General features: G+C 30.9%; 2 protein-coding genes across 2 annotated transcripts in view; one reads left to right on the top strand and one right to left on the bottom strand.

The window, feature by feature from the left end:
• The window catches only part of Hs3st-A (Heparan sulfate 3-O sulfotransferase-A), a 228,658-nt gene that overhangs the window by 35,652 nt on the left and 173,413 nt on the right, over positions 1 to 19,593 (bottom strand). The gene's annotated exons all lie outside the window — the stretch shown is intronic.
• LOC148278077 (uncharacterized) lies at positions 1,812 to 18,403 on the top strand. The gene is made up of 12 exons (XM_088231914.1): positions 1,812 to 2,027; positions 4,858 to 5,017; positions 6,014 to 6,140; positions 7,821 to 7,956; positions 9,646 to 9,801; positions 13,160 to 13,306; positions 13,942 to 14,101; positions 14,644 to 14,770; positions 15,823 to 15,958; positions 16,933 to 17,088; positions 17,231 to 17,782; positions 17,909 to 18,403. The coding sequence occupies exons 1-11, from the start codon at positions 1,896 to 1,898 to the stop codon at positions 17,288 to 17,290; spliced, it is 1,497 nt and encodes a 498-aa protein (XP_088088040.1). The 5' UTR covers positions 1,812 to 1,895; the 3' UTR covers positions 17,291 to 17,782; positions 17,909 to 18,403.

Here is a 19,593-nt window from a genome sequence, read left to right as displayed (position 1 = left end):
TGTACGCCGACAGGTTTACTGTACGCCGGCAGGTTTACTGTACGCCGGCAGGTTTACTGTACGCCGGCAGGTTTACTATACGCCGGCAGGTTTACTGTACGCCGGCAGGTTTACTGTACGCCGGCAGGTTTACTGTACGCCGGCAGGTTTACTGTACGCCGGCAGGTTTACTGTACGCCGGCAGGTTTACTGTACGCCGGCAGGTTTACTGTACGCCGGCAGGTTTACTGTACGCCGGCAGGTTTACTGTACGCCGGCAGGTTTACTGTACGCCGGCAGGTTTACTATACGCCGGCAGGTTTACTGTACGCCGGCAGGTTTACTGCACGCCGGCAGGTTTGAGAGTTTTTATTGCTCTGGCTCTGATTGTAGTAGTGGTAACAAAGAAAAAAGGGTATCGTTCGACGCAAAAGTGTTGCGGATTTAAAAAATATATAAATTTGTGGACTGCAGCCCATCGTGCTTTTGCGGTCGAGGTGTATGTCGCAAACATGAATTCAACCTAGAGGGCAAGGCGACGTTTCCGCTCTCAGTTCGATATCTGAAGATTTAGTGATAATCTGTCAAAAATATTGATAAAGAAGTGGTTGCAAAAGTTTACATGTATAAAAATGAGTCTCAACCGAGACTTTCAACTTCTGTTTTGAGTTTAGAAAACGTGAACCGTGTGAGAGACAAAATTTTGCGAAATCTGAGAAAATCTGTTCGTAAGGTTGCAGTATCTACTGGCATCAAAAAGGCTTCCAAACACAAAAAAAATAAAACAGAATTAAAATTCCATCTCTCCAAGTTGCAAATCTTCCAGCAGTTGAAATAAAATAGTTATATGCGGAGGGAGAACTACGCCAGAGTGATTTTGAAAGGATTTTCTGCCCCCACACGTTTGAACAACATTTTTTTAATGACGAGGTACATTTTTACATCGATAGGTACATTAATAAACAGAATATGCACAACTTGATCAAGAACAACCTGCAAGAAGTCCATTAAAAGCCACTTCATAGTCCGAAGACCACTGTTTAGTGCACCGTTTCCGGCCAACATAGAATTGGGTCATTTTTTTGATAATCGTGAAACAATGACTTTAGAACAATAGTGCGCTACGATGAATAACTTTTTTATCGGAACCTGCAGTAATACGATGGTTTTAATAACATAACCCATTTCTAGTAGGATGGAGCTAAAGAAAACATCGCTAGAACATCAATGGCCAGTGCGAGGAGCATTTTTTTTGAAAAAATAATTAGTCGCATTGGTGACATAGACCGGCCCCCAAGATACTCATTACTGATTTCAATCATTATGTTTTTTTTTCTTAAATTACACCCTCAGATCTTGCGTGTACAGTATTTTTTTGTTTTCAATAATAAGTGGCTTTTACAAAAATATCCGACGTGAGATAGCAGCTGTCAGTCCAGATCTCTGCAAACGAGTTTTTGTCTCGATTGTAAGAGTGTTTGCAATAAAACGGACGGCTTCTATATCAACCTTTTTTAGAATCTAAATCCGGATTATTTATGATTGTGAAAATAAATAAGTAACATCAAATATATTACCATTAAAGTTTTGTTTTTTTTTCTTAATGTGAAATCTGCCAGTTATAATAATAAAAACATAATTATATCAATATGATATGGATGTCAAAAGTTGTCAGACGTTTATGTAATTTAATAACTCGAGTAAATTTGATATGATCCACCAAGGCTTTCAGTGATCGAGCGGCGAATACAGGTATCAATTGAAGCCAATGAAAGTTAATTACGTCATGATAAATTCTCTTTTCGCAAAAGCAAACATTTCATGTCAGTAGTAGTTTGGCTCTGTAAGAATATCCACTTGAGACGATACACAAGTATTTTTCCATTTGTAGTTTGGTAAATTGTAATTGTTCATCAATGGATCAGTGGTATGGAAAGATAGCTGTTGTGACAGGAAGCAGTGGAGGAATAGGTGCTGTTGTTGCAACAACGTTGGCAGATAAGGGAGTTATTGTAATCGGTGTAGCGAGAAGGGAAGAAAAGATCAAGGTAAGTATATTTATAAATCACGTTAGTTAATTGTTAAATTCTTCTTTTAGAAGAGGGCAGATATTTAATTGTAAATTTTAGTTATTTTTTAATTACATAAAATACTCATTCGCCAAATTGACTGCCCAAACCTACTTTCCTCAATTAATTTTTTTTTCCCACCTAGGCGAACAAGATACACCAAACTTTTCACATACCTAAATACAATACAAATTCAGCAACAAATTTAGCCATTAATCGTGCCCTGGTCTTATACAAGTAAATAGATACTCTCGACACCGAAATCTTACTAGACTTTGCAACTCTATTTTTATGATACTCTCTTACTCACACACACACACACACCATCCCTCATCCTCACACACCTACCCTCTCTCAACCTCTTTTTCTCTCACACACACACACCTTGTTTTGACGGTTTTGACACACATAGTAACAAATTTAGGCTCTAATTGAAATACAACTAAAATGACATTTTATACCTTAGAATTATTCTCTCAACCCTGTTGTTTAGATATGTTTGTTGTGTTGTATTATGTTGCCTTAATACAATATATTAAATGAAAAATAAAAATTGCCACCTTTTTTTTGGTTAGCTTCTTAGATTTTAAAAATAATGTAAAGTATCCTTTGTTCATCACTGTATTAAACATATTATTTGCGTTTGTAAGTGAAAATTCTTGATGGAAGTTCATTGTTAACTTATTATATAAATAAAACACGAGTGATACTTTAATCCACAAATTTGGAATATCCAGTGACCGGTTTCATCGCTTTCGCGACATCTTCGAGACTGGACCAGTCCATAATAAATACTATTTGCTGTATATTTATTTATTGCTATTTTACGGTAGTATCTCTGTATATTATCATATTCCCACACCTAGCAATTTATTTATTATTCAAAGATTTTCATATTTTTAAATCACTCATTTTCGTTTGAAAAATAAATGTTCTGCATTTATAATAGTAAAAAAAACTGATAAATATGAATATCAAAACAATCATTATTTGAAAATACATTCAACTTATACTCATTTCAACAAAATACCTTACCCCCCAGCATATACTCAATTTCACAGCTCTACTAAGTTTTTTTTTTAAACCACAGTTTAACGATGTCCCAAAAACGATGAAACCTTTTAATGGTCTCACAAACTATGAGGTCTGTCATTTATTAAAACCAAGAAATTTCACTGAATTTAACTAGTTTGAATAATTTTGATAAAATTATTATTCAAATCAGACTCATTTTTCACCATGAATTAGAAATATCCTAAGACTCTATGCAGGTTCGCATGTAAAAGCTAACGGTATCGTGTTATCGTACTCTAAGTTTAGAACCAACGCATGTTCCTATTCAAGACAAAATAGATTTGAAAAAACTATTCTAAAAACAAAACAAATGTACCTAACGCCATTTAGCCACATTGAGCTACACGCAACCTTCGGATATATATTGAGAGACGGTTAAAGTTTCATAATTCTTACAGAAATCGGATAGATTGTTAATAAAACCCGCTCTTAATTAATTAAAAATCGTTATGTAATTTGTATAATATACGAGTTTGTATTAAAATCAATAACCAAGACAAATAAACATGATAAATGGATGGCACGTTTATATTATGTTGTAAGTGCGTACTCTTAAATAAAATAAATAATCAACAGTGTTTTAAGTTAGTCTCCCTTGGAAATTTTAATTATTAATATATTAAAACAGAGACGAAGAAGATTATATACAAGATAATAAAGAAGTCTGGGGATTTTCATCTATGTTATAACAAGTTCGTCAAGGTTGCGTCCTTGCACTGTTCTTTTTTATAATCCTCATGGACATCATCCTAAGGAAGTCAACTAGATCCACTAGATCGAGGAATATCCATCTTCTCCTCCCAAAAACTCTGCGACCTAGAGTATGTCGATGATGCGGTTGACGATTCAGACATGGGTCTTCAGGCCACTGTAGATAGCCTAAATAGGTACTTCAGATGCATGGGTTTAAAAATCAATATTGCAAAAACTCATTTACTGTTTAACACTTTATGCATTTATGCCCAAAAGCCCCTGACTCTGTCAAACCAAATCATCGAAAGGGTCGAGAGTTTCAAATACCTGGGAGTATATGTTACGGAAAATGGCAGTTTTCAAAAAGAACTGGCAGTGCGGCTATAAATAGCAGGCGCCACATTCAACAGTATGAAGTCTGACTGGAGATCAGATATTTACTCAATAAAAACCATATCCCACCTATATAACACCTTACTAGGGCCCAAAACAGCAAAATACTGAGTTTTGAGAATAGGAGTCTCAGAAGAATCTCGGGTGTGCGGTGGTTTGACTTTGTGCCGAATGCAGTAATAAAAGAACGGACGGAGTGAACTCCGGTGACAACTGTCATCAAGCTTTGGCCATGCGGTTGGCTTGGTCATGTACTGCGGATGCCTCCTGAGAGCCTTGACCACGCTTATATACTTTACAAGGCATCAGGTTCTCGACGTCCTGTTCGTCCACTGCTGATTGTTCGTCGGCAGTTCATGTCAGAACTACAAGACGCGAACCTGACTTGGGAGGATGCACAGGAGCTGGCAGCCAACAGAGATACCTGGAGGATCTTTGTGGACACCAGATGCTTCAACTAGGGACCGGACATGAAATGATGATGATATAACAAAGGCTGAATGGTAAATGTTACATAGTGTATAAAGGGGCCACTTAAATCAGCCAACGACAGGTCATAAGCCCTGTTAATGTCTAGACGGCCATATTCCCTTTTATAAAATGTTTATTTTATCTCTATTGTAATATATAAAAATAAATCATGTTTAAGGAGCTGTCATCAAAAACTAAAGGAACTATACACGCCATGAAATGTGATGTTACCAATGAATGTGACATAATTAAGTCATTTGAATGGATTGAAAAATCTTTCGGAGGGATAGATATTCTTGTTAACAATGCAGGCGTTTTAAAACTATCGAGTTTAGCAGGTAGGTTAAAAGATAAACAATAATTTTTAAATATCGTTGTCTATTGATGTGGTTCTCTATTTTAGAAGTTTGTCAGCAGGTGGAAAGAGGGGATATTGAAAATACACCACACTACCAAAACTAATTGAGAAAGTAATGTTCCTTGTATTTTTTTTCTTTCAACTGACGGGAACCGAACCCACGACGCCAGTTTCACAATTAGCCGTCTTAACAATTTATGGTATCGTAATGAGAGCTTACAGGGCAAGAGGTCGCATGCTCGGTTCCCGACGTGGTCAAATGATATTTTTTCGCTGCTATATTTCTTTGTACTAAGTTTTTTAATACGTTTTTTACAACGTTTTTTACTACTTTATTGTTTTTTATTATGTTTTTTTATTACGTATTTAAATACCTATTTTATTGTCTTTTTTAAATTTGTTTTTTAATGTGTTTTAGTGCGTTTTTTACTATGTTTTTTTTGCTAAATATTTGACTACATTTTTTCAGTTTTCTTTTTACTATGATTTTTTCCTACTTAATTACGTTTTTTACAGTTTTCTTTTAACTATGTTGTTTTTTACAACTTTACTATTTTTTTTAATATTTTATTTTTACTATGCTTTTTAAAACGTCTTTTATTGAGTTTTTTATTATGTTATTTTATTAAATAATTAATTGTATTTTTCATTGTCTTTTTTTTTTACTACGTTTATTATTGTTTTTTACTGTTTTTTTACTACGTTTTTTATTACGTATTTTACTAATTTATGGTATCGTAATGAGGGTAATTGCATTCAGTGCAAAAGATCGTATGATCGGTTCCCGACGTGGTCAAATTATATTTTTTTCCAGCAATATTTTTAAGTTCCAGTATTAGCAATGCTTTTCAAAGTTTTGTTATCTTATTTCGGTGAATTGTTAATAATCCACTTAACCCTAATCACTAAAAAAAACATTTCTCATTGCAAAAATAAATACTCATATTATGTTTATTAAATATTTTAATGATTACAGAGGGATCTACAAGTGACTGGAAATACATGTTTGATTTGAATGTAATTGGTTTGAGTGTTTGCTCAAAAGAAGCCCTAAAATTGATGCGTAAAAAGGAAATTAACGGACATATTATAAATATCAATAGGTAAGTTAATTTTCAAATGGTATCGCTTGCCGATTTACATAGGTATTCATTTAATATTGAATTCAAAACGGTATTTTGAAGTTATTATTTATTTTCTAGTTATACATGAAAAATAGTAGATGTTTAAACGAATGCCTGTATTAATAGACAATTTGACTGACGGCGGGATGTACTCAGCAGTTTTCTTTCTCAAAATTTAAATTTGGCGTTTCTTTTAAACGTCTGAAACAATGAACCGTATCATAAATGCTAGCGAGCTCTGTTAATTTGTCTGCTTACTATAATCTGTCACTTATTTGAATGTCAGAACTCTATATAGTGACGTCATTGTAACGTTCGTGCAGTTCACCATTTAGGATTTGCTGGCGTCCATAGAAAAACAAAGAACAGAGTATACAAAGTTGCCAGATTTACCGTGAATCGTGATCAATATGCAAGAATAAAAATTCCATATAAACACGAAAGGAAAAATACTGAATTACAAAGTTGGTGACAGAACCTACTAGCGTCTCTCTTCAGGAGGCCTCCAGAAGCGCTGAAGATATGAGCGGATGGAGGCGGATCGTGACGATGTGCAACCCTCCTACCAACGTGCTCGCAACTGGTTTGCCAAAAGCAAACGAACGAGAAGAAAAAAATCAGAAACAATACCTAAAGTGAGAAAATCACATGCTACTTTTTTCACCTTGAGTTGTCTCTAAATACGGGCATAAGAAACGACGATGATAGAGTGGTACGGAATTTTATTCTCCCTGCATACCCTTACAAGGAAATGACGTTAAGATTTGTTTTTTTTTTGTAATTTATATCATATGAACAAAATTTATGAATTTATATACAGTTTTGATGTAATCACAATTTCGTGAATAAAAATGATAAATATAAAAAAAGTGTAGTGGACTCACAGCTCAAAGATCTGAGGTTTCAATTTTTATTTACCCCAACTGATTTCCATTTCAAAGTACATTTGTGTCGGTGGATATCAATTTTGGTTAAATCCAAAATTGGTAAAAAAACATTTTTTTTGGAAACACGATTAAAAGTTTAGTTTTACATAGAATACTTGTTTCAAAAATAGGAAAATCCACTATTATACCATAATAATTGTTGTCAGAAGTTTGATTTTATGTCAAAATCGGCAACATCCACTCAATAACACTCAATAACACTCAAATAACACAATAACGTAGAGCGTAGGTCACTGTATTAGTACATCAATCGCAGCGTATACTGATACAAAAAATACAGGTGTTAAAAATTATTAAAACAATTGTTTGAAAGGGACCTAAAAATGAAAAGTTTTCGAAATTATTACAATAAAAATATGTATTCATAATATGCCGTTCCGGTTCATTATTACCTAATAGGCATATTATTAATAATTATTCGTGTTTCAAAGTAGTGTCAAGAAAGCAATGATCGTTAAACACTGTAAAAAAATAAATTAGTCGAAGTTTACACAAGTTTAAAGGGAATTAAAATAAAACTTAAACGAAGGTTTCAAAGTTAAAATTTGATAAACCGAGGACTTTCGCTATGAAAAGGGAAAAAGTTAATTGTTTTTGTTTCCAAGTTGATTCGGGGTGTAATATGTCATGCGATTGCTCATGTGAATCAGGTCATGCCACCACAGTGCTACAGTGCTGAAGGTAGAACTTTATCCGTAACTTTCTTTGACAGTATAATGGGTCACCATGTACCACAATACACAGAGGCGCACTTCGGCCTCTACTCGGCCACGAAATTCGCTGTGACTGCCCTTACAGACGCCCTGAGGGTCGAGTTACAAGGAATGCGCAGTCACATCAAAGTTACGGTATGTGAATATTTTATTACATTTTTTCAAAGGAAAATTTCTAACCGCCATGAAAGTTTATTCTTATTGCTCAGCGAAGTTCATCAAATACACGTTATTTAATAAAAGTACGAGAAAGCAAAATATTATTCATCGCAGTTTTACAGGTTTCAGTTTTCACACTGAATTCATTTGATTGAAATTGAATACAGTAGGGAATAATGAAATTAAAAAATATTTTGAAAGAACGCGAATGCTTTGAATTAAATTCGGGTGAATAAATCATTTTCTTTGCCTTACACAGTATTTAATAAAATGAACATTATTTAAAAAAAAAAAAAATATCGAAATATTTTGCACACACTTTGATACAAAACAAAGTTAAAGTGGTTCAAATTGTCAAATATAATACCGTATACTAAAGGTTTTCATAGAAGTAATTCTTGTTTACATACAGTCTATAATAATAATACAAAATTTCATTTATTTTTCTGATTTTATTAATGGATCTAATAATCAATTCAAGAGAAATACAACAAAACCTGTGTAACTTAAAATAATTGTTCTTATTTTTAAAAACCAAAACTGAATTTTTTATTATTTAATTTTTTATTCGATTAAGTTTATTAAAATCGTAAGAACTCATTTGATTTAAATTCTTTGTTTTTATGAGTAGAGGAAAGAGGGGAATAACAGGGTAGGGAGGCACGATGGGGCCCCACAATAAAATTCAAAATCTGCCGAGTTGCTCCAAGCGCATCGCGCCATTTCATTATCATCCTGAGCCTCATATAATTGACGTAATCACAGTGGCGACGAGTGCACGTTTCTAAGCGCAGCAACACTACACGTGTGTTTTGAAAATTTCCTCTTATTTGACATAATTTTCCTGCTTGTGATATCGAAGGAAGAATATCGCGATTGAAGCTGGCTGATGGTTGCTATGCAAGCCCTAACTATTGGATTTCAAAGTAAGATCATCAATTTTCAATAAAGAAGACGTACTTTATTAAAATATTATTATATTATTAAAAGTGATTTTTTTTTTGATTCCAAGACCACACCTTGCCTCATCGCTTCGATACTAAGCATATACACATGTACAGTGATGGTTACCATTTTGGTTATGTTTATGTCCTAGAATATGGTCCGGAACAACGTTAGAAAGACCAAAAAAGGGAGTTGGTCAGAAGAATGCATGAAAAAAGTTATCGAGGACATTTTATGTATAAAGAAAAAAAGGATACAAACTACCCTATTGTGGGGCAAGATGTAGTTATGACTTTTCTTAGTTGATTAATTTCATTCAATTTTCTTTTTACTTTTTTGTAGTACGTTTGTAAGACTAAGGACCGAAGTTTATGTCAAAAAACATTTCTTAAAAATCTATACAAAGAAACGTGTTTTATTGACGTCTAACCTTAAAAGTCCTATCTTGCCCAACCTTCCCCTACCTTCACAGGTTCAGTCTAAATTTCAAGAAGCGTAATGCGTCAGTCGAAAAGAAATGATATTTTATTTAAATAAAACTTTTCAGTATATTTTTTAGAAATAAATTGAAAACAGTTCTTTTTATAAAAAAATATTGAATTATTTTTTTATGGTGCGATTTTGAAAGAACATCTTTTGAAAATGGCAGAATCGTGTAATTTACTTACTTTTTATCAGATAACAGCCACGATGATACAAATAAAAACGTTTTTATTTCAGAGTATAAGTCCCGGAATAGTATTTACCGACATGGCCATCAATATAACTAAGTCGATGAATATTAAACTGCCAGATCACACACCTCCCGGTTTCCTGGATCCTCAGGATATCGCTGATGCTATAGTGTATGCCCTTAGCACTCGACCAGGAGTTCAAGTAAGGCAATTTTAATATTTATTAATTTACATATTAGTTGCGCATACCTTTTCTCTTAATTGTTTTACACATCTTTATAGCTTTACTTCCTTCTACCCAATTTTTTTGGTTTACTGCCATAAGCCTTTATTTTTTCTGGTATTCAATATATGTTTGCATTATTCGTTTTCGATTCAAATCATTTACTGACAAATCTCTGTAGAATTTATTTATTTATTAGTATTTATCTTGTTACTGTTCTTTAAATTTTTTTTTTTCATAGTTGATTCACTTTGCGTTATTAAACGATATGATGTAAGGCTGATTATCTTACGTTTATATGGCAAAAGTTATCAAGATATGCTGTGGTTGGCGTACCAATGCTAAAAGGTTACTAAACGGTGAATTAAATTTTATAATTTACACTGAATTTTAATACTCATATAAAAGCTATTCTATCTAAATCATATAAAATGTTAGGCTTCCTAATGAGAGTTTGTAAACCATTCAAAAATCCAAGCACGACCTTGGTACTATACACCTCATTAGTCAGAAGTCACTTAGAATACGCTTCCTGCATTTGGAATCCCCAATACAACATTTATATAAATTTAATAGACAAAGTACAAAATAAATTTCATAAGTACATCCAATGTAAATTCCCTAATGTCAGTAATTTAAAGTTACCTTGTCTTCTTAAACGGCGTATGATTGCGGATCAATTATTTATTTATAATTTGCTAAATAATCGGATTTATTGTGCCGATTTGCTGTCTGAAATAAACTTTAATACTCCTATTCGTCGCACTCGACATACTGTATTACTGTGCTACAACAAATGCAACACCAGAGCAGCTCAAAATTCGCTCTTAGGAAAAGCAGTTAGTGAGTAGTAGTGGAATAATTGGATGGTGGGAACATACAACAATCATATTAAACCATTAGAAACTGTTCAAAAAATTATATTAAAAATAATGCTTCACAAAAATCGCACTTTTCCCTCTTTCCAATTGTTCCAAGAAGCTAAACTTTTAGATATAAGAAAAATATATTGTTTTCAATGTTTAAAATATATATTTAAGAACCAAAATTTATTAACAAGTAATTCAAATAGATCAAGTCAAAGAAGGAATCGTGAGTTAGAAATACCACATTGTAAAACGAGGATCGCACAGAGACATGTATATTTTATAGGCCCAAAAATTTTTAATTCTTTTTTTACTGATAATATTTCATTGATTCTGAACTTTCAAAATTTTCTGTCTTTTAAAAAATATGCACTATCCTGGATTCAAACTAAAGATATGAACTCTTTTTTTCTATGATTTATTTTGTTGCCCTATAATAAAAAGGAATATTTTTGTGTTTTTTTTTTTAATATTTTTTATTTCCTTTTTTAATAACTATAAAAAATAAAAAATACCATATTATCTTTTACAGAATATTTTATTTTTTCTTTCTTATGTTATACAAAAATATTACTGTCCATTATTTACTATAGGAGCAAAAATTCATTAACATTTTTTTGCATACCCACGAACAGGCCATGCCTTTGTGGGATTTTTTTGTTTCCTATTTTTCTATTAAAATGTATTTCATTGATATGTAATTATGCTTAATTTTTTTAATACTCTATTTTATTATTATGTTTCGCAGCAGTCTCCTGCAATGGTCTTTTGCCCTAGAAAAAATCCAATTTTAAATATTTATTCTGAAAATGGTTTTTGTTTTGGAAAACTTAATATGTTCATCCAAGATATTGAGCACTCTTATAAACATAATTTTAGAAAATGTAATTATAAGTAATAAAAGAACCTAACGTAATTATTTACACTAGTTTGCGGCGCGAAAAATTGCATTTCCAATAATTTTTCAGTATTTTTTTTAATGTGACTAAGAATTGTAATCCAAAATAAAATGAAATCTGTATTTAAGTTAATATCCGAATAAAATCGCACGTAAATTTTAACCACATGAACAAGAAATTCGTCATTCTAAAAATAGACGCTCGACACGTATGTTAAAAATTGATTTTGTTGAATTTTTAGTCAATTTACATATTTTGCTTTCTTATTTTTTAGGTTCACGAAATAATCGTCCAGCCAATGGGAAGCCCTCTAAGTGGATAAATCTGTTTGGTGGCTTCAATAAAAATATAAAATAAATCCCGATTACGTAATTCAAAAACGATATCAGATTTCTGGTAAAGCAAGAAAAGATAATAATGAAGATTGTTTAAAATATAAACTTTCAAAAAATATATTGTATATAGCAGGCAGATACACAAAAAAAATCACCGTTGCGATATCGTCGAAATGGCCAAAATAGGTTGCTTTATTCAAAAATATATACGTTACCCATTTTGCCAATTTTGACGAAAATGCAACAAATATTTCTATTTAAACATTTTTTTACCTCAACTGTATTTGGTAAAACTTAAGTAGGTAATATAGAAATGTAAAATAGGACCTCTGATATTTTAGAAGAACATTTTTTTCGATACACGTTGTAAAAATATTGTAAAAAAAATGTTTTAATTTATTTATTTATCAATATACACGGCAAGCAGTACCTTTTACCTTACAAAGATTAAAAATAATATAAACATTTTAATATAATGTGAAAAATATGAAAATAAATTTGAAAAGTATTATGTTGCATAAATAATATAAAACAACAGTTTTGTATAAAGAACAAACTTAGATTATAAAAAAAATAATTAAACAATGTGTGCGTATAAAATTTTAAAGAGAAAATATTTTTTATATTTTTTTCTTTTAAAGGTACAAAATATAAGCATATTAATTAAAATTAAATCAATTCATTTAACTAAAGAAAAAGTTGTCGCTTATGCTGAGAGTATTTAAATTCAATTTTTATTTTATGCATTGACGAAGGAACAGTAATGTTTTGAAACCAGTCGGCAAATAAAAAATACATTAAGGGATTATAAACAAAATAAATATTAATTTATTATTTTTACATGTCTTTTCACAGCAAGTTAGTGTTTTAAATAATTATTTTTTATTAAGTATTTTAGGCTATACGAAAGTTAAATAAAATAAGAAAGTTAAATAAAATACAAAAAAATAAAACAAAGGTATTTATGAAGTAAACATCTAATATTCAAATGTTACAATAATTGTCAAATATACCTTAGATTATACATGAAACAATATTGCTAAATGTTTATCTGCTAAAATACAAAAATTAACGTTTTTAAAGACATTTCATTTGATATCTAAGGTAATAATTAATTGGAATAGATAATAAAACGCGTTTCACTATCTCAAATACTTATTTTATCTTTGCCTAAATTTTCTGGTTTTCGTTATTTGTTACGGTATTGCCGATGATAAAAGAGTAATCATTTTTAAAGTTGCTTTACATCAAAATGGATCGCTGGGTAGGAAAGGTTTGTGTCATTACTGGTGCAAGTTCTGGGATCGGTGCCGAGGCAGCTAAAGTTTTGGCAGAAAGGGGTTTAATTGTTGCTGGGTTGGCACGAAGAATTGACAAGATAGAGGTACGAAATTTTATTGAAAATTATGAAATTTTTTTCGAAATTGATTTTTAAATTTCTTATTATTTATTTAAAAGTAGTTAATTGCATTTTTTGCGACGTTAGTTGCGTTGTGGCGTTATCGGATGATGGTTGATTTTATCTTTTTTTCATCCCACCAATTTGGTCCATTTTGACGAAAATGCATGATTTGATAATTTTTTTAAAATTATATTTTTTAGCAATAACACCAAATCAGCAATTTTCTGATTTCTATTATTTTGAATTCTTTCAACAATAGCCTCTTTAAAAATAAAACTTCATGAGGACTTTTTTGGGATTCATAACTAGTCTATGGTATATATTTTAGTTGATTTCATCTTATTAGATAGGCATCTCAAATAAAGGCAATTACAAGGGTTGTTACCCGTCATTGATTTGTTTAAGTGATTACCTTATAAACTGTGTAATCATTTTTATAAATAAATAGTCCACATTCCATTCGAAAAAGTTGAAACTTTTACTTTTATTCACGTTTATCGAGATTTCTGTTCCGATCCACTTCGATTATGCAGTATTTCTAGCAAAGATTCAGACAATTAACCAATATCTTTTGTGTAACGTTTTAAAATCATTGTTTTATCTTCTATATTTTTCAGGAAATTTCTAAAACTGTAAAGGGGCGAATACACGCGGTCAAATGCGACGTTTCTAATGAAGATGATGTTCTCAACGCCTTTAGATGGGTTGAAAGTTCCCTCGGTGGAGTTGACTTACTTATAAATAACGCCGGAATAGCGTCAGTGACACGACTGTCTGGTAATAAGCGTATCTTTAGTATTTTAGTCATGAAATCAAAAGGTTTAATTCAATAAAAACTGGTTAATTCAATGGCCTTTTTTTCTTTAAAAAACACGCGTAAAATATTTTGAAAAATTAATGTCACATCTTTATGGTAATGTGATATGTGATATTGATATTTTCAATCAAAAAGGTATTTTATATTAGTATTTCTAAAAAACAATGTTTGTTAAACAATCAGGGACTAGTGTCTATGACACGTTATTTTGGTGACATCAATAGGGCACATGACTTACGAGTATGTATGACCTTTACTTGCCTAGATTAAGTGATTTTTCAGATCGTCCATATTTTTTCCATTCATTTTGATGTTGATTTTTTGTGAAGCGCGTAAAATTATCACTTAAATAAGCCAATGGCAGCTCTGTAAAATACTTGGCTTTTTTCTTCTCAAAAATGTACCATCAGTTTTGTAGTTTTTATTTCTAATAAACAACAAGGTAAATATTTTTAATTAAGTTTATTTCTTTTTAATAAATTTGAGATATGTTTTTTTACAGATGGACCAACAAAAGACTTTAAGTCTGTTCTGGATACTAATGTTCTAGGACTGTGTATTTGTACTAGAGAGGCTCTGAAATCCATGAGAAAGCGAGGAGATGATGGTCAGATAATTCATATTAATAGGTAAGGAAACAAAACGATTTCACAGTTTTTGTTTTTAAGTATTAATTCAAAGAAGATAACATTTAAAAAACACCAACAAAAATATAAAAACGTAAACAGATATCAAGCTGAACTAAAATAATGATGAATAATCAGGTTTTTTCTTTGAATTCCCTTCTTAAATGTAGAATTGAAATGTTTTAGACCATACCAATAATCGAAGATCTATTTGAGTCTAAAAATTCATGCATCCAATTTTCAATAAAAGTAGATATTGTGATGTAATCAATCCCCATAACACTTCCAGGGCAAAACTACTATCGTTTATGATTTTTTAATCGAGTTGTGGTCCCATTTTTAGTGTTGCGGACTCACGGATCAAAGGTCTGGGGTTCGAACCCCACTGTTCCGCAACATGAATTCCATATTCAAATAGTGAGTTATTTACAATTTATAAAAAATGGCCACCGTAACTGAAATATATGAGTAAATTATACGGACGTTAATATTTTCTTTTTTTAAAAGAAAAAGTTTTTTAAAAAAAAACATTATTTTGAGTTTGTCCAAATGTTTGAAGACACTGTTGTAATTTGTTAATTATTTAATTTGTTTACATGTTTTTTATCTGTTCATCTGCTTTATTTGTGATTTGGGCAGTATATCACCATACTCTGATTTTTCCTTTTTGACTAAGACATTATTTTCATTTACAATTGCGAACGAAATATGTGTTGATTGTTATCAAATTTACAAATATAGTAAATGTACATAACTCACAATTTGAAAATGGGAAGTAGTGGTGGAACGAGGTGAGAACCTCAGACTTTGGATCCGTGCAACACGTTTATGCGATCCAATACAGCATAATATGCAGTTTAATAAATGTTTTTAATTTTGCACGAAGTTCGCTTTTCCTTCGAAGTTATATGCCATTTTTCATTTTTGTTACTAAACTACATGATTCTCAAATACAAAATGGAAACATATAAATAACTTGTAGATGGTGGCTTATGTTAAAGTATTATAACAAAGGGTTTTAATTAACTTATGAAATATTTACACGCTGCCAACAGTGTTGCTGGTCATAAAATACCCCAAATATTGGGGGCGTCTTTTGGTACATACCCCGCAAGTAAATACGCAATGACAGCCCTTACTGAAGCTCTAATGGTTGAGCTATTGGGTCTAAAGAGCAATATCAAAGTTACAGTAAGTACTAGAAACTCAAATAAATGTTGTAGAAATAAGTTAAGAAAAAGTCGATTCAGCAATGTATGGTAAATATGTAGGTAAATAAGAAAGCAAAACTAATAGTAACAAGGTAAAGAAAATTTCGAAAATACTAAATACTGTCTTGTATAATAAATTTATTGTTTAATTAGTTCAATTTTGTTTCAACTCTATTCAAATTAGGTCGAATAAGAAATATGAGAATTAAAATATACATTCAGGTAAATTAATTTTGATAAATCTCGACCAAATAAATGAAAGTTTTAACTTTTTTACTTTACATTAATCAACAGTAAAAGCACTCCCTTCACGTAACCAAAAAACGTTTAAAAGACCTGTAGAGTTTTATCGGCTTCGCTTGTACTATAAAAACATTTTTTGTCAAATATTGAGGACTTTTATTTTTTTGAATACCAATATTATGAATTACTCTTTAATTTGAATTTAACACGACCGGTCTCATTACCCTTTTCACTGTGAGTTTGGCTAATAATACGGAGGATTTATGTCGGGTATTCTCATTCTTCCTCATGACTATATTGCAATTACAAGAACTGTAACAAAAACTGTTGGACTCACTTGTAAATTCAGTTACACAAATCTATTTGGTTTTAGTATTTTATATAAATCATTTTAAATCATCACTTTAGGTTATTGATGTATATCAATAAGTTCTTCTGGGTTATTCTTATGCCGTAAGTATTTGCGCACCTTTCTGGTGTTTTGAATTTCATTCAAATACATCAATGCGATTCAAAATATCAGAAAAGAGTGCAAACGATACATGACATAATGATCCAAAGAAACACACTGAACAAATTAAAAAGCTGGAATGTCTTTATCGTTCAATTTTTAAAATACGAAATGATGAAAAAGTTTTTCTTACTAAAAATGAAATCGGCAAAATAAAAGTTCATTTAATTTTTAAGTTCACAATATTTTAATTTTTTTAGAGCATTAGTCCTGGAGCTGTGTATACTGAAATGGCGAAAAAATTGTCCAAAGAAATGAATATTTCACTATCAGATAAAATTATTCAAGGGATGCTTCGAGACCAAGACATTGTAGATGCAATGCTTTATATTATTAGCACAAGGCCAGGTGTTCAGGTGATTAAGTTTGTTAAATTTTAAAAAAAAAACTTAACCAAATAGTCAACAGATGTCGCTAATGAGCAAGTGTCAAATAATGTGAAAGGACACGTGCAATGACAAGATATGTACAACTTATATATTTTATGTTTTGTTTCAGGTACAAGATATCATTATACAGCCAATTGAAAAATCTTACACAAGAAAATATGAGAGTTAATTATAATTTTAATACAATAAAATCATATTTAGTGTTGAAATAATCTTCTTTCAGTAGAAAGAACAGAAGTCTATATTTTCCCATCAGTTATATTAAAAGAATCTTAAAATTAGAAGAAGAAAAATAATAATTAAGAAAACAGGAAGTTAATAAAAGGCACACAATTTAAATAAACTTAGAATTATTTACGTATTTCAATTTGAAGATAATAAATTGATACACTGTTTTTAAAATTCAGAAGTGTTATTTTTATTATTTCTATGTATATCATTTGGGGATTCATTTGCAAACGCATAAATTTTCCTTGTTGGCGAGTGTGCTCTGTAGTTTGTTGTAGATACATTAACATATAATAGTTTATTAAATCGGGTAACCCGGGGTCAGGCAATCGCAAGTTAATTAGTTGTAATAGTTGAGAAAAGTTGAATATTAAATTTCATATTTAAAATAAAAATGACAAATCATTCAGTGTTCTTTTATTTTATAATGTTTGTACATTTAAATATTTATTTTAGTATGTATAATTATACATATGTTCGACTGGAATACCTAATTTTAAATTAACAAAACGTAAACATTTGTGTTGTACTCTTTCGATATTATTTATATGGAATATAGTGACGATTTAACCGAGTTGTATTCAAGTTGGCTACGTACTAAGGCAACATATAAAATGAAAGGCGTAAAGACTTACGCTTTCCTTCCATTAGCACATGTTCCAGAATAGCACTCAATCGAATTTATAAGCACTTCATGTTATTTTAATTGATCTACGCACAAAATCTTCGCTCGATTCTGAAGAGGTTTTTCTGGCATGTTGTTTGTTACGATATTACAAGAAGTACTGTTTTTTTCCTGACTTGCTACCGGGAAAGAAGTGACGTTAAGGACTGTGGAAATCAAAACACAAGGCACCGGATTCAAAGGATAGGATGGTTTTACACCTGCGTCGAAATACACACGAATTTAAAACGCATACAGTCAATAAAGTTTGAGAAACATTTTATTTAAAAATAAATAATAATGGTATTGATACCACACTTAAAATGCCAAAGTGTAGAGAAACGTACTGTAAAGAGAGGGCACGTCGTAAGCCAATAAAAATCTTAATAAAAATTAAATCTGCTTTCATTTCAACAAAACAAACTCTATTTCGTTAACTTATTTTATGTTTAAATTTGTAAATTACTATACACTGACAAGAAAATAAAATGTATGTAAACGTGTAACAATCAATAGTGGAGCTGAGTAGGAATAAAATGGATTGTCTCATTCGCCCAAACCAATTTAAATCACCCGCTACACAAATGTATAGTTTATGTTATGTTTTTGTGCGTTTTACGATATAAATAATATAGGTATACATAAATTTAATATAAATATAAATACGTAATGTTTGAAACTGTTTGAACATTTCGCTATTTTTCTCTGTATATTAAGCCTTCTTTGTATATTCTCACATGTAAAAATATTTAAAAAAGCGTATTGTTAAGTGTCCTCGGCACAGGTTGACCCAGTGAGGTAACATTATTTTTATTATTAATCATTGTTTATAATTCGAAAAAAAAAAATATTAATAAATCGTGTTTTCAGTCATAAAAACATCTTCTAAAGCACGGTTTTCCAAACTATGTTTCAAGGAACGCCAGTGTTCTATGGAGCCTAAAAAGGATTTCCGCAAAAAAAATGCCACTAAAAACAATTATTTCGCAATATTTTTTAAAACTTGTTAGGACGATTCCTGAGTTAGAAATCTATTTTCCGTGACAGATAAAGTAGGCTTAAGCGCAAGTGATCATTAAATCTAATTGATTTAATCAGTGACTGATTTTAAACAAAAACTACAAAGATGAAATGAATTCACAACGATGTTTGTAAAAAGAGTATTAATTTATCAAAATAACATTTCATTGTTTTTTTATCATTTTTAACAACTATTTTTTTAGTGTGGAATTTTCTTATTATGCTGAAACAAAGTCAAAGCGCAGAAACAAGCTTGGTGTTACAACATATACATATATGTAAGAATTCAACTCACCTGATATGTATTTGTTTATTTTATGTATATACGGCATAAGCCGATTACAAGAGTTATATGAAAAAATATATGTACAAGAAACTGAATAAAAATAATAAAAAACTATGTAGCTATAAAAAATAAGGGAAATAAAATAATGGTATACAATAAATTCATAAACATATAAGACTTCGAGCTAAACCATACCAATCCATATTTTTCCCACAAAGAGATTTACGAAAAGCCGGAAGATCTATCCCAAAGAGTTCCCCGTTGTGCGACGAAT

The sequence above is a fragment of the Micrasema longulum genome, unplaced genomic scaffold, assembly GCF_059751315.1.
Source record: "Micrasema longulum isolate JH-2025_06_02 unplaced genomic scaffold, ASM5975131v1 h1tg000931l, whole genome shotgun sequence".
Taxonomy (NCBI): domain Eukaryota; kingdom Metazoa; phylum Arthropoda; class Insecta; order Trichoptera; family Brachycentridae; genus Micrasema; species Micrasema longulum.
This window is presented reverse-complemented; position numbering and strand designations above follow the sequence as displayed.

What these genes read in the sequence shown, in the direction of transcription:
- LOC148278077 (XM_088231914.1), top strand. Translation starts at nt 1,896, where the DNA reads ATGGATCAGTGGTATGGAAAGATAGCTGTTGTGACAGGAAGCAGTGGA. An exon ending in GCACTCGACCAGGAGTTCAA is followed by an intron (nt 9,802 to 13,159) that starts GTAAGGCAATTT and finishes TCATTTTTAAAG; the next exon opens with TTGCTTTACATCAAAATGGA. An exon ending in CAGATAATTCATATTAATAG is followed by an intron (nt 14,771 to 15,822) that starts GTAAGGAAACAA and finishes CGCTGCCAACAG; the next exon opens with TGTTGCTGGTCATAAAATAC.